Below are 15,443 nucleotides of genomic sequence, written 5' to 3'. Positions count from 1 at the left end.
GATCTGACACTTATCCACTATACTAAGGATAGGGTGATATACCTTTTTATGTTCTGGAATACTCCTTTTAAACCTAACTGCATTTTCTTTTTAATTTGTTTTATTAAAAGAAAACAACCATCAGCAGTATATACATAAGAGCATCTGTATACATTACATTACAAGATAACATGAAGAGTTTGAGTCGTACAGATAACTATGTTCTATTGGTAATCGCAATACTAGGCTTGCACCAGCTGATATCAATATAGAGAAATGTGAAAGGAAAAGCAAAAGGGGGGGGGGATGGATTTAGTCCTTCTAGATGAAGTTTAATTAATGACAACCGTTCTGTCTGGCAGCGGCGTCCGACAACTACCACCATGGGTTGAGCAGTTGTTCCTCGGGTAGCAGCTAGTGGGTTAGGTTTTCTAGTTATATTATTGTTTGCAATAAGGTAACATAACATAGAAAACATAACCCAGCACTAGCTCCTACCCAAAGATCACCTGCTCAACCCATGGTGGTAGGTGGAGGAAGCTACTGCCAGACAGAAAGATTATTATTAACTAAACTTTATCAAGTAGGGCTTAACCTCTTGGGGATGCAGGGCGTATGCATACGCCCTGCATCCCCGATCCTTAAGGACTCGGGCGTACCTGTACGCCCTGAGCCTGGTCCCGGTGTTTAAAACGGGGTCACGGCGTGGTCGGTCCCGGCTGCTATTCATAGCCGGGACCCTGCGCTAACAGCACGCGGCACCGATCGTTGTGCCTCGCGCTTTGACCGCCGCGTCTGAAAGTGAAAGTAAACGCTTCCCGGCAGCTCAGACGGGCTGATCAGGACATCGCGATAAAATCGCGATGTTCCGATCAGCTAGAACGCAAGCGGAGGTCTCCATACCTGTCTCTGCGGCGTCCGATTTGGGTTTGATTGCTCCAAGCCTGATTGCTCCAGGCTTGAGCAATCGAGCCCCTATCTGACTGATCCGTTCAAAGCTATGGCTTTGCAGGGATCAGCATAGGAGATCAGTGTGTGCAGTGTTATAGGTCCCTATGGGAGCTATAACACTGCAAAAAAAAGTGAAAAAAAGTTAACGAAGGTCATTTAACCCCTTCCCTAATAAAAGTTTGAATCACCCCCCTTTTCCCATAAAAAAAAAATAATTAAAATAAACATATGTGGTATCGCCGTGTGCGGAAATGTCCGAGCTATAAAAATATATTGTTAATTAAATCGCATGGTCAATGGCGTACACGCAAAAATTTCCAAAGTTCAAAATGGTGTATTTTTGTCACTTTTTATATCCTGAAAAAAATGAATAAAAAGCGATTAAAAAGTCTGATCAATACAAAAATGTCACCGATAAAAACTTCAGAACACGGCGCAAAAAATGAGCCCTCATACCGGCCCGTATGCGGAAAAGTAAAAAAGTTATAGGGGTCAGAAGATAATTTTTTACATAGAAATTTTCCTGCATGTAGTTGATTTTTTTCCGAAGTACGACAAAATCAAACCTATATAAGTAGGGTATCATTTTAACAGTCTGGACCTACAGAATAAATATATGGGGTTATTTTTACCGAAAAATACACTGCGTAGAAACGGAAGCCCCCAAAAGTTACAATATTTAATTTTTTTCTTTTCAATTTTGTCGCACAATGAATTTTGTTTTTTCGTTTCGCCGTGGATTTTTGGGTAAAATAACTAATGTCACTGCAAAGTAGAATTGGTGGCGCAAAAAATAAACAATCATATGGAATTTTATGTGCAAAATTGAAAGCGTTTTGATTTTTAGAAGGTGATGAGGAAAAACTGAAAATGGAAAAGAGTCCTTAAGGTGAAAATAGGCTACCTAAAGGGTTAATCAGGGCATAGTGGGAGGCATGGGATTAGCTATGTTGTATGAACATTGGGTCAGGAGGGAGGAACACCAGGGCCCCCCATTAAAGGGGTAATTTTTTTTTTTTTTTTTAATCAACTGGTGCCAGAAAGTTAGATTTGTAAATTACATTTATTTAAAAATCTTAATCCTTCCATTACTTATTAGCTGCTGAATACTACAGAGGAAATTCTTTTATTTTTTGAACACAGAGCTCTCTGGACAGTTCTTAAAATTGACAGAGATGTCAGCAGAGAGCACTGTGGTCATGATGTCATCAGAGTAGGAGAAAATCCCCATAGCAAACATATGCTGCTCTGGTCAGTTCCTAAAATGGACAGAGGTGTCAGAAGAGAGCACTGTGTTCAAAAAAGAAAAGATTTTCCTCTGTAGTATTCAGCAGCTAATAAGTACTGGAAGGATTAAGATTTTTTTTTAAATAGAAATAATTTACAAATCCGCTTATCTTTCTGGCACCAAATGATAAAAAAAAATAATAATAAAAAAAAAAAAAAGGTTTCAACCAGAGTACCCCTTTAATCAAATTTAGCTAAGCTGGGCATTTCCTATGTTTGTAAACTAGCAAAGAGAAGGGTGCCACAGAATTCACCAGCTTCTTCTACTTAGTTAGGGTCGGGGGCAAATTGTCTTCCTGGCGAGGTAAAAAGTCTCCCGCAGGAAGGTACGGACTTGGTGGGGCCATATCTCCTCATCCATCACTCCAAACCAACAATTTCAATACATCGGTCCAAAAGAGCACTATATAGGGACGAGCCCAAATGAGGTGCCAGAAGTTGGCTCAGGGGGCATACCAATGGTAACAGGCATCGGATGCAGAGCGCCCCGTTCTACATAATCGGATATGGGTATTATAGCAATTAGGGATCGACCGATTATCGGTTTGGCCAATATTATCGGCCGATAATCACGATTTTGGGCATTATCAGTATCTGCAATTATCTTGCCTATAAGCCGATAATGCACCGCCCGCACCGCGACTGCCCCCCCCCCCCACCAGCCGCCGCACCGCGTCGCACCCCCCAACGCTCCGCCCCGGCCCCATTGCCTCCCCCATCCCCGGTTTTATTATTACCTGTTCCCGGGGCCCACGCTACTTCTGGCTCCTGCTGCGTCCTGCGTTACGCTGTGCGCAATGACGAGTGACGTGACGTGCGCAACGTGATGTCACCGTCAGTGCGCACAGTGACAGCTCAGGGGGATGCCACCGGAGCCAGATGTAGAGTGGACCCTGGGCCCAGGTAATTATAAAACCGGGGATGGGGGGGGGGGGGGGGGTGCGGGGGTGGCGGTGATAGGACTCAGAACCCCCGGACAGGCAGGGGGAGAGTAGCGCCGGCGGTGGCGGTCTATGGCACCGCAAAAGCCACTGCAGTGCATTGATTTAAAGCGCCCGCTTTAAATCAATGATCTGCAGCGGTGTTGCGGGGGGATAAAAAGCCGATAACTTATACCGGAATATCGGTATGTTATCGGCTATCGGCCCTAACCTCTACTGATTATCGGTATCGGCCCTAAAAAACCGATGTCGGTCGATCCCTAATAGCAATAATGATGATGTATAATTGAATTAATTTGTTATTGGCAGCCGGGGAGACCAAAGTTTGAGAGGAAAGACTCTCCTCCCACCTCCTCCTTAGTGAGTGAAGGAATGTAAGACTGCCAATAGTGTTAGACGTGCTATGGTGAATGGGAAATGTAGGCCTGGATAAGGTACCTGTAAAGGATGGACACAAGACCCCCAGGACTCACCAGAAGGGAACTGTCCATATAGTCCATAAGTATCTAAAACAGCCTTAGTTGTAGATACTTAAAAATGGTCTCTGTGGGATACCCAAATTTTGTCTGGAGTTGGAGATAAGTTTTCATGACTTTGGCAGTGATTTACTTTTGTAAACCTGACATATTTTGTCAAGTTGTGCTCCAAAATGTGTCACATTGCGCCACAAATTGTGTCTGCGCCAGAATTTGCGCCCAAAATTCAATAAATCCAACCAAGTCTCCATTTTACTTAGAAAACAAGAAAAATGGGGTGTGTTCACGTCATTTTCAAAAATCCCAACGTATTTACTAAGGTTTCCACAGAAAATGTGGTGTATTTGAGCTGAGGAAACCCGACAGATTAGAGCATGTGTAAAAATGTAAAAAATTAAAACGTATGGAAAAGTGCAAAACGTAGGGAAACATTATTAATTACTGTGAAAAAATACCAGGAAACTAAACCCACAATGAAAGCTCCACTCCACTTAATCAGGGCCATTGCCTGTTTAGACCCCCTCTAGAGTCAATACTCACCTAACTGCCTTTTTTAAAGTTTTTAAAAATTCTATCCAACCTCTTTTTGCATCTGTTTCCAGGTGAATTGAGTGACAACCAATATGGCTTCATAACTAGGGGCATTGGCCTTTTTGGATATACGTAAAGCTGGGTTACCCAGGTTTTCCAGAAACTAATAGTTAGGAAATTCCTTCAGTAGAGAAAACACATAGGTATAAGGAATGTTTTTTGGAATTGTCTCTTTAGGATTGAATAGCTGCAGCATTACTGCCACTATACAGAACGCACCTTGTAAAGTGTACCTGACATTTTAAAATGTATTTAAAAACCTGTGATTTTAGTCGTCCTCCTGCTGTTTGAGCCTCTTCCATGGTGAGCTGGGCTGTTCCACCAAGCACAGCACCTACTCCTTACTGCTATACCATGAAATTATGCTGGTAAGCACTGGAGTCATCAGGCTGTACTGTGCTAGGGGAAAAGTTACAGTATACCCCTATAGATAACATGTGGATGGAGAAGTTACTGAGTTTCTATGTGAGCAGAAATAAAAACAGCAGCATACCAAGAAAGTGGTTACACTAAGCACTGGGATGCTGCTACTGCTTAGAGGAGAGGGAAGCCATGATTTACCTTTTTAGGGACAGTTTAGATACTGTGAATGAGGCAGACAGGCTCACAGATTGCAGGTACACAGCCTAGACTCGTTCCCCTCCCCTACACATAGCACTAGCATACCATTTCTCCAACGCGCATGATAAATTCCTGACCAGGCCATAGCGAAATTACATAGGGTGGCGTAAGCAACCTTCGGCACTGCAGATGTTTTGGACTGCATCTCCTGACTACTGTCGCAAAGTACTTTGAAATGACAGTGATGTACCCAGACAAAATAACCACTTGTTGGGTAAAAGTTAACAACAATCTATCTACTATTATTTATTTTTATATTATAATATTATTATTATATACACAGAAAGATGGATGAAGCACTCACTGTAGAAAACTTCAGGCTTTTATTCGTGGTATCGAAATACAAACGAACAGGGAGCAGGAGGTGGAGCAGGTGAAGCTGAGGGCGTTCACTGGGGTGGCAACATGTTTTGCGCTCTGCGATGCTTCATCTGACCCGTACGAGCCAGACAAAGCGCTGCAGAGCGTAAAACATGTCGCTGCCCCTGTGAACGCCTCCAGGCTCACCTGCTCCCTGTCTCTGTTCGTTTGTATTTTGATACCACAAATAAAAGCCTGAAGTTTTCTACGGTGAATGCTTCATTAATCTTTCTTGTGTATATAATTCATGGATTTTCTGGGTTCTAGTGATGTGTGACACCGGACTGTAAAGTCTAATATGGGCAGGTACATGTGCTGCCAGCTGGATGCATTGAAGGGACTTCTCTAGCTATAGACTAGCGGTGCCAGATCTTTATTCTCTAGGAAAGTGAATCTATTGTTATAGCCAACCAATGGCAAAATGTTACTGCCATGTTATCAGCCGTGTTCAAAATATTTGGGGGGGGGGGGGGGGGGGGCGATAGTTGGATAAAAGATCATTCGTCCACAATCGTTTGGAAAAAAAATATTCTCGTTACGTTTCCAGAAAGATTGTTCACTCTCCCGGTGTCATTGATCATGCATGGGGAATTTGACCAATTATATTGACCAATGGTCTTAAAGGGGTAATGAGGTGGAAAACCATTTTTTTAATCAACTGGTGCTAGGAAGTTAAACAGATTTTTAAATTACTTCTATTTGAAATATTAATCCTTCCAGTACTTATCAGCTGCTATATACTACAGAGGAAGTTGAGTTGTTATTTTCTGTCTGACCACAGTGCTCTCTGCTGACACCTCTGTCCATGTCAGGGACTGTCCAGAGCAGGAGCAAATCCCCATAGCAAACCTCTCCTGCTCTGGACATTTCCCGATACAGACAGAGGTGTCAGCAGAGAGCACTGTGGTCAGACAGAAAAGAACCATACAACTTCCTCTGGAGCATACAACAGCTGATAAGTACTGGATGGGTTGACATTTTTTAATAGAAGTAATTTGCAAATCTGTTTAACTTTCTGGCACCAGTTGATTTAAAAAAAATAAAGGGGTACTCCGGTGGAATTTTATTTATTAAAGTGTGTATGGTTGTGTCTGTGAAGCAGTCATTCAACACATTGTTTGTACAACAACACTCTCTCTGGTAATAGTGCCCTTATCTCCAGCATCATAAAGTTGCAAGATTGAGGTAGATGTGTTTAGATAAGCGGCTACAGTGCAAGTTAATCTGTAACCACAAAGCAGCGTGGAAAAAAACAAGGGTCTATGCAATGTGCACCAATTTCTGTAGACCATGAATGTCCTCTGACTTTCTCTAAATTACCATGAATCAGACACAACAAAGTCTTATTTGGCATTCAGAGACAGTAGAAAGCTGGGTGACTCCCCCTATTGTTCACACAAATGCGGGGGGTGTTGGAGATTACTTTTCCAGCCAGGTCATCCAGGTATTGTGTTTGAGATCGAATACATGGAAATTTATAAAAGACCGTTCCAAAGGTAAATGTGTGGAAAGTGGCAATGTTTCTGAGGTGGCTATAGCAGACTTCATCTTTGGAGAAGAAAAAAGCCGAGGAGGATTATTACAAGATCTCAGCTGTATGTAATAGTCACCTATTATATTACGTTATAGAAGATTACACTACAATTACTTGGTGTATTTCACTGTTATATAGGTGCTAGCTAGAGATGAGCGAACTTACAGTAAATTCGATTCGTCACGAACTTCTCGGCTCGGCAGTTGAGGACTTTTCCTGCATAAATTAGTTCAGCCTTCAGGTGCTCCCGTGGGCTGGAAAAGGTGGCTACAGTCCTAGGAGACTTTCCTAGGACTGTATCCACCTTTTCCAGCCCACCGAAGCACCTGAAGGGTGAACTAATTTACGCAGGATAAGTCATCAACTGCCGAGCCGAGAAGTTCGTAACGAATCGAATTTACTGTAAGTTCGCTCATCTCTAGTGCTAGCAGAGGTGTATATTAGAATATGTCGAAAGTGAATTACATGCTGCTTATTTGCCCAGTATAAAGATTGGACTCCTATGATGGCAGAGAAGTCTCTATCGCTGCCAGGAACGGAGACTAGGTCTCATGGGGGTACAATGGATGGTTGTCAATATGGGACACTACCTGTATTAATATCAATATTATAATGATGCTGTGACTGTTATTGGGCCCCTATAGATTTGGTTGCTATAGGGACGAGGTGGCTGTCACTGTTATTGGAGCAAACTGAAAAGCTATGGATTATGGGAGACAAAGACGGAGTCACTGTGGTTACCAGTCTGTTTGGGACACTGTGGCTGTCATTGTTAAAGGGGTACTCTGGTGAATTTTTATTTTAAACTGGTGCCAAAACATTAAACAAATTTGTAAATTACTTCTATTAAAACATTTTAATCCTACCAGTACTCATCAGCTGCTGTATGCTCCACAGGAAGTTCTTTTCTTTTAGAATTTCCTTTCTGTCTGACCACAGTGCTCTCTGTTGAGACCTTTGTCCATGTCAGGAACTGTCCAGAGCAGGAGCAAATCCCCATAGCAATCTTCTCCTGCTCTGGATAGTTCCTCAAATGGACAGAGGTGTCAGCAGAGAGCATTGTGGTCAGACAGAAAAAAAATCTGGAAAGTACTGGAAGGATTAAGATTTTTAAATAGAAGTAATTTACAAATCTGTTTAACGTTCTGACGCCAGTTGATTTAAAAAAATAGTTTTTCACCAGAGTACCCCTTTAAGGGAAACTGCAAGCAGCAGGCCATGGGTTGTAAAGAAACTGTGGGTGTTTCTGTCACTGTTATGGGGCCCCATGCGTGGAAAGCTATGGGTAATGGGATACTTTTTCTGTCATTGTTTTAGAGGCCCTGTTTTTACCAGTCATATGGAGGATTCTATTATGCTACTGTTATTGGGACTGTAAATGGCATGGGTACTGGTTATAAGGACACTGTGATTGTCACAGTAATGGAGGCAATGTGGAAAACTGAGTTTTGGAAATGAATTTGTTGTTCCTGTTATAAAAACTCTGTGGTTGCCACTATTATTGGGACTCTGGCTTTTGGCTTCTACTATTAAGGGGGAACTGCAAAAAATGATACGTACATGATTTTATGAAGATTGTAGTTGTCACTGCTATGTAGGCACTCCAGGTGGGATGGCTATGGGTCATAGGAACACTATGGTTGCCACTGCTATGGGGACACTGGCAGACTGGGACACTGCAAATGGCATTGCTTGGGATATAAATACATGGGATTGATAAAGGTTATGGAGGCACTATGGAAAGCTATGGGGTATTGAGACACTTAGTTTAGACTGTTGCTGGATACTTGTTGTTTAGTCTTAATGGGGAACTGTGGAGGGGGCAGGTGCTAACAAGCAAGGGATACATCAAGGTGGCACCAATGTGTGGGCACTGCTGTGAACTCTGCCTACTATATGAAGCCTTTCTTATTGGCATGTAACATGGCCACCAGCTGACCTATGCTTTTAGGATAATTATCTATGTATGTTGTTGAATGGGCCTAGCCAGGTAATATGGAGCAGGTCAGTGTTTTTGAGAGTTGGGCTTATGGGTGGGAAAATGTGGCAAGGGATTCATGTGTTATCATTTCTTAAAGGGGTTGTCCAGTTTTGAAACTCTCCTTCATACACTCTGTTTGGAAGTCCTGACTTAATAGAGTGGGAACCTATGTTCAGGACCCTCATCTCTTGCCTGGTTACAATGTGTCTCTGTCTGGAGGACCTGTCCTGTCATTTACTACCCAGATAATCCACTGATATCAGTAGGCACTGTGTAATGCTTTATTTCCCCTTTGGTGGTTGGGGGTCCCAGAAGGAGGACACTTTGTCACCAGTTTACCTTTATCATGTAGATGATGTTGTCATTATGCTTTCTGCTGTGGAATATGTTGGGGTTTTAATAATATAAGTAATGAATAACAATTTAACGCACACATATTATACATTAGTAGTATATACTGTGTACACATGCTGCCTTTTCCTATTTGAAGACCAGCATTGGTGTCTGTATGAAGTATAGGAACTAAATCTGTAGCTGCATGTAAACTATCAACAAGCATGCTAACTGCTGCTGATGTATACAGCCGGCATCAGCTTGATCAGTTTTCTAGGTAGATTTTTCTAAAAGTTATAGAATAAAAAGGAAATGAAACAGCAGAAATTGCAAGGATGCTGTTATGTACATTTGCTTACTTTATACCAAAATGATACGCATCTGTATTCAGAGTCAAAAGACATAAGCGACCAAAGCTTAAGTAAAACAATATCATCTCCACTTATTTGTCATACCTGCAAAATTCCAAGAGCTGAAATATATGATGCTAGATATGAGATAATACTATCAGATCTGAGGCGGAAGCTCAGACCCAGGAGTCCCTAATAATTTAATATAAGCAAAATATAAGATGTTGTGGTCAATATTTATGAAAGGGGTTGTCCAGTATTAAAAGCAAAAAAACTGCAATACCAGATACAACATGTGGACAGGAGTGATGATGTTTTTACAAAAAAGCTGCATTTTTGTAAGACTGGACAATCCATTTAACTATAAAGGGGGCCTGAATGATTCCAGGGATGAGCAGGATGTCAGTAGATGTGATCTGGATATCACATATGCTTAAGTTGGACCAGTAAGTGCTTCTGAAGTTCTTCATGTGAAATCTGTTTGTTTCCTGTTTCTTCAGGAACTTGGAAATACAACTGGTCATCAAACAAATTGTCTTTAGAAGGATGCACAAAACAAGGCAATCTCAACAATAATCCAGTTATATAGCCTCCAAATAATGACACTCCAAATGTTACTCCAAGGGCTGCAGCCTGCTGCAGAGCCTGACTCTGTGCCGTCCAAGTCTCCCCATTTTTGACAACTCCCAAAATAGGTTGTTGTTCATCCAAACCATTGCTGTAGAAAGTATCATGTAGACTTAAGCCATAAGTATCAACAGGTCCAAGTAATATGACCACAATGCTGCCGACTGTCCCAATGATTCCTGGCAGGCCATGCAGGTTATGGATTCCACATTGGTCTTGCAGCTTGATCTTCTGGGCCAAAAAAGGGCTTAGGTATCGAAAGCCAAGGGTGCAGGCCATGGAGGCTAAACACCCAATGCTAAATGCACCTCCCGGGCTTATAAGGTCTGCTGAAATTCCAACAGCAACACCTCCTGCTAAGGTAGCATTCTGGAGATGTACCAGGTTTATCCGGCCCTGTTTGTCCATCAGGCTAGACATTGCAAATGTAGTGATTGTCCCTGAACTCAATGCCAGGAATGTATTCACAATGGCCCTGTGTTGAGCTTCTCCAGTCTTTGCCAGTACAGAATTGAAGCTTGGCCAGAAAATCCACAAAAAGATAGTCCCCAGAAGGGACAATAGATCAGAATTCGAGGTTGTAGCTTCTTTTACATGTCCTTTACAAAGGTATGGTTGGTACAGTATTTGAGATATTCCTAAACCAAAATAACATGAGAAGATGTGGATGGCCACTGTGCCTCCTACATCAATAACATGGAAATAGTAGTTGACCAACCAATCATTGACCACAAAAAGTGGGATTTCCATAGCTGAAAGGAGAAGCAACTGAACAGGACTGGTCCTTCCTAATACAGCACCGGCTGAAATAAGAGCAGTGACAGCAGCAAACTCTGCCTCAAGGAGGTTACTTAGCCTTAGGATTATCATCCCATGCCTGAAACGGTAGAAGAAGCCTTGAACAACCATGGACCACTGAATGGCAAAGTTGGCAATCAAAAAGTTGAAGGCGATACCACCAAAGCCATAGAGTTTCAGAAAGGACAGCATAAGACCAAGCCCGCCAAACAACATGACATGGACATCCTTAAAGAAAGGGAAGATTGTGTCCAGTTTGTGTCCACCTTCTGTTGTGGTCACATTTGAAGAACTGAAGTGATGGGAAGGGTCTTCAAAGCGGAAAAATAATATGAAGACAACAGTGAAGGCTCCTTGGAGAAGGATAAGGAGGACGGGCAGCTGGCATCGTAGACTCGGTGAAAAGATAATGGACATTATGCGTACAACAGATCTTGACGTGCTCCTCTTTCATCAGCAACTTTGTAGGTTTAATTCTCTCGCATAACAACCCAGAGGTTCTTGCCGCTCACCAGCTGCTTGTCCTGTCCAATCACATGGTTACGATTTTAAGTGTGGTAACCTTTGTGCAGCAGTAATATACACTGCTTAAATATTACCTTTTATTAGCATGTTACAGGCTGTGTTTACATTCAGACCTTGGCTTTGAATGCACTGCTGAGCAGCGGAGCCTCGGGCTGTATCCAAGCATTGCTTCATCATAAATACACAAGAACAGCAAAGTAATTAAATTAGAATTGGACTTTTCTGGGGCTTAGATATCCAATACTTTATCACAGCTCTTAAAGGGGTCGTATAGGATTAGAAAAATGTCTGCTATCGTCTAAAAAAACAGCGCCACACCTATTTACAGGTTGCATCTGGTATTGCAGTGTAGCTCCATTAAAGGGGTACTCCGCCCCTAGACATCTTATCCCCTATCCAAAGGATAGGGGATAAGATGTCAGATCACCGGGGACCCGCTGCTGGGGACCCCCCGCATCTACCAGCACCCACCTTTAGCGGCCTCCGGAACCGCTGTAGGTCCTCAGGCTGAGTCCATCTCGACCACGAGGACGGAGCCTAATGACGTCACGGCCTCGCCCCCCGTGTGACGTCACGCTCCGCCCCTTCAATGCATGTCTATTGGAGGGGCGTGACAGCTGTCACGCCCCCTCCCATAGGCTTGCATTGAGGGGGCGGAGCGTGACATCACACGGGGGCGGAGCCGTGACGTCACTATGCTCCGTCCCCGTGATCGCCAGTAATCAGACCCTGAGCGAACACGCTCTGGGGACTGATTCTAACGGGGTGCGGCGTGGAAGATCACGGGGTCTCCAGCGGCAGGACCCCCGCGATCAGGCATCTTATCCCCTATCCTTTGGATAGGGGATAAGATGTCTTAGCGCCGGAGTGCCCCTTTAAATGAAATGCCACAAGTGCAATACCAAACACAAACTGAGGAAAAGTGTAGTGCTGTTTTGCTACCCTGTTCAGTTCACATGACAGATTTCTACATTGGAAAAGCGCTGCGCTCACGTGACCTGCGACTCGCGTCACTAGGACGTTGAGTCGCTGAATATGATAATAGAGGGGCCAGTGTGATGTGCAGAAGAGGAGGCTGAAAGAAGTAGGGGGGACCCCACCTCCTGCGCGCAACTAACTCCATTGAGCAATGGAACTTCTCCGGGAAATATCTAAGGAATCACTTGACTAATTTTGGTAAGTGACACCTCCTTGGACTCCTGGTCACCCACCCTATAAACCAGTATATTGGGTTTTGTGTGTGTGATCGGGATGACAGTTTTCCTTTAACCCGTTAATGACCATAGACGTCTATGCTCGTCCATGTGCCGTGTAACGGTGTATGACCTGGGCTCCCGACTCGAGCCCGCGTCATACCGGCTGGCCCCCAGCTGATTCTTGTAGCTGGGGGCCAGCGTTAATAGCCGACATGCGACGATCGCCGTGGCTGGCTATTAACCCTTTAGATCGCCGCTGTCAAAGCTGACAGCCGTGTCTAAAGGTACCTTTATCTCGTCCCTGGTGGTCCAGTGGGGTGGATCCACTATGGAGGTACCCGGTGGGCTTACCTCTGCTCCTATGCTGGCTCCGTTGCTCAGAATGATAAAGCCTGGCAGGACCAGGCTTTATCAATCGAGCGCAGAGCACACAGATCAATGTGGTTCTATCGAACCACATTGATCTGTATGAGGAATCAAATTATTCCTCCTAAAAGTCCCCTAAGGGGACTAAAAGTGTAAAAAAATAAATAAAAAAAGTTTAAAGCCACACATATTAACCCCTTCCTTATTAAAAGTTTAAATCACCCCCCCCCCCTTTTCCCAAATTCCATATAAAAAATATATAAGCATAATAAAAATAAACATGTGGTATCGCCGCGTTCATAAATGTTTGAACTATAAAAATATATAGTTAATTAAACCGCACAGTCAATGGCGTACACGCCAAAAAATTCCAAAGTCCAAAATAGCGTATTTTTGGTCACTTTTTATACCATATAAAAAGCGATTAAAACCTCAGATCCCGGCACAAAAAATGAGCCCTCATTCCACCCCGTACGTGCAAAAATAAAGTTCTAGGGGTCCGAAGAGGATAATTTAAAAGGTATTAATTTTCGTGCATGTAGTTATGATTTTTTCCAAAAGTACGACAAAACCAAACCTATATAAGTAGGGTATCATTTTAATCGTATGGACCTACAGAATAAAGATAGTATAATTTTTACCAAAAAATGTACTGCGTAGAAACGAAAGCCTCCAAAATTTACTAAATGGTGTTTATTCTTCAATTTTGTCGCACAATGATTTTTTTTCCTGTTTTGCCGTAGATTTTGGGGTAACATGACTGATATTATTACAAAGTAGAATTGGTGGTGCAAAAAATTGTGGATTTTTAGGTGCAAATTTGAAAGGGTTAGGTAAGGAGGAAAAAAACGAAAGTGTAAAAACAGAAAAACGCTTGGTACTTAAGGGGTGAAAGGAAATCTCTGTTTCAAAATGACAAAACTTCAAGTCAAATGGTCACAGTATGGTATCAATGGATTTTGCTCTGCTGCTTTGACTGAGAATGATCATATACTAGAGTTCTCACAGTCATGTGACAACCAAGCCTTTGAAAAGAAAGGAAAACTACAGTCTCCATCATGATGGATGTTGTAATTTTTCAACAGCTGGGAGTCCGTGGGTTAAGGAATATCATAGAGAGATGCATTAGGTAGGGGCAGGAGATCTTAAATAACAGTCGATCTGGATGAATAAAACTGATCTATCGGCCCTTGGGTTACATTTTCTGTTCTCGGAGAATGTAGAATTTCCTGTTTGCCTGCTCTTTGTAGTAAGTGCTGCCTCGTGTTCTCTTCCAAGTCTGGGCTGCATGACCGCACCTTGTGTGTCACCATACTGGGATAAATTGTATGACACTATTGTTTCTATAGGGACACCCAGATTATGTATCTCATAAGTGTAGTAGACAGCTCATCTCATAGAATGTCTCCTGCACTAGATGATCCAGTTGCTCTAAACTAATAAACTAATACTGAAAAGTGAATTTTTTTATTTGAGCATTTTTTTCTAAATTTTTTTAACTGTAATTTTACAAATTGTAACACCGTGATCAAAATTCTACCCAACAGACAAAAAAGTTGGGTAATGGAGTGGACTTTTCACTTTAGTCGACAGTTGACTTTAAAAACTGCTTAAAAAACATGCAAAACATGAATGTTTTTCTTACATTTAAATTCAGTGTAATTTGACATCAGTAATTGTTATGGATGTAAAAGATAATGCATGGGACAACTTTTGGCAGATTGCGCTCTCCTTCGCAAAAAGCCATTTTTTTTTTTTGCTTGAGCCCAAACAATGTAAAAAAAATAAATGGGGGAAAAAAAGTTCAAAAAAGCCTCAAAGAAACAGCGAAGGCTGTATTCACATCACGATTTCTCCAATTTCTCCATCCGACCTGAGTACACGATTTTTATAACTTAAAATCGTATGAAATCGTATATAAAGTCTGATCCATTGACCTCCATTAAAAAATCGGAACCATTACACACATCCGATTTGATCCGCATCCAATTTCACACTATTTTTGTTCAGGTCTGAAATCGTGGTCAACCCCGATTTCATTCCCGAACAAAAATCGTGTGAAATCGGATGCGGATCAAATCGGATGTGTGTAATGGTTCCGATTTTTTAATGGAGGTCAATGGATCAGACTTTATATACGATTTCATACGATTTTAAGTTATAAAAATTGTGTACTCAGGTCGGATGGAGAAATCGTGATGTCAATGCAGCCTAAGAAGAAACAAAGGCTTTAGCCTTATAAATTACCAAATAAAATATCTGAAAAGTTTCAGACTTCTATTTTATTTTTGCCTCAAAATACAGTCCAAACAAAACATGTATGCACATTGCCTAAGAAGGCAGCCATAGTATTGCTATGTTGACTTCTTACTGTATTTTTGTTTTCCTTTTTGTATATTTGTGTTCTGCGCTATGACCAAGGTTATAATAAGTCGGATGTAAGTAGTTGGGTCAGCATCAAGAATGACCTCATTGTAAGATCAGGTGCTCCCGGGGGCTCCGCACAGTGAAGGGGCAGGATGTGGGG

At 42.3% G+C, this 15,443-nt stretch overlaps 1 protein-coding gene across 1 annotated transcript; it reads right to left on the bottom strand.

The window, feature by feature from the left end:
- Nucleotides 1-9,269: 9,269 nt before the first annotated feature.
- Nucleotides 9,270-11,303, bottom strand: LOC130297108 (ammonium transporter Rh type A-like). The gene has a single exon (XM_056549371.1). It carries the CDS (start codon nucleotides 11,244-11,246, stop codon nucleotides 9,828-9,830), a length of 1,419 nt encoding a protein of 472 aa, XP_056405346.1. The 5' UTR covers nucleotides 11,247-11,303; the 3' UTR covers nucleotides 9,270-9,827.
- Nucleotides 11,304-15,443: the final 4,140 nt, after the last annotated feature.

The sequence above is a fragment of the Hyla sarda genome, chromosome 12 (genome assembly GCF_029499605.1).
Source record: "Hyla sarda isolate aHylSar1 chromosome 12, aHylSar1.hap1, whole genome shotgun sequence".
Taxonomy (NCBI): domain Eukaryota; kingdom Metazoa; phylum Chordata; class Amphibia; order Anura; family Hylidae; genus Hyla; species Hyla sarda.
The sequence above is the reverse complement of the archived record's forward strand: the minus strand, read 5'-3'. Positions and strand labels throughout refer to the sequence as shown.

Bases quoted from the DNA above. Each gene is read 5' to 3' on its own strand.
- LOC130297108 (XM_056549371.1), bottom strand. From the start codon at position 11,246: ATGTCCATTATCTTTTCACCGAGTCTACGATGCCAGCTGCCCGTCCTC.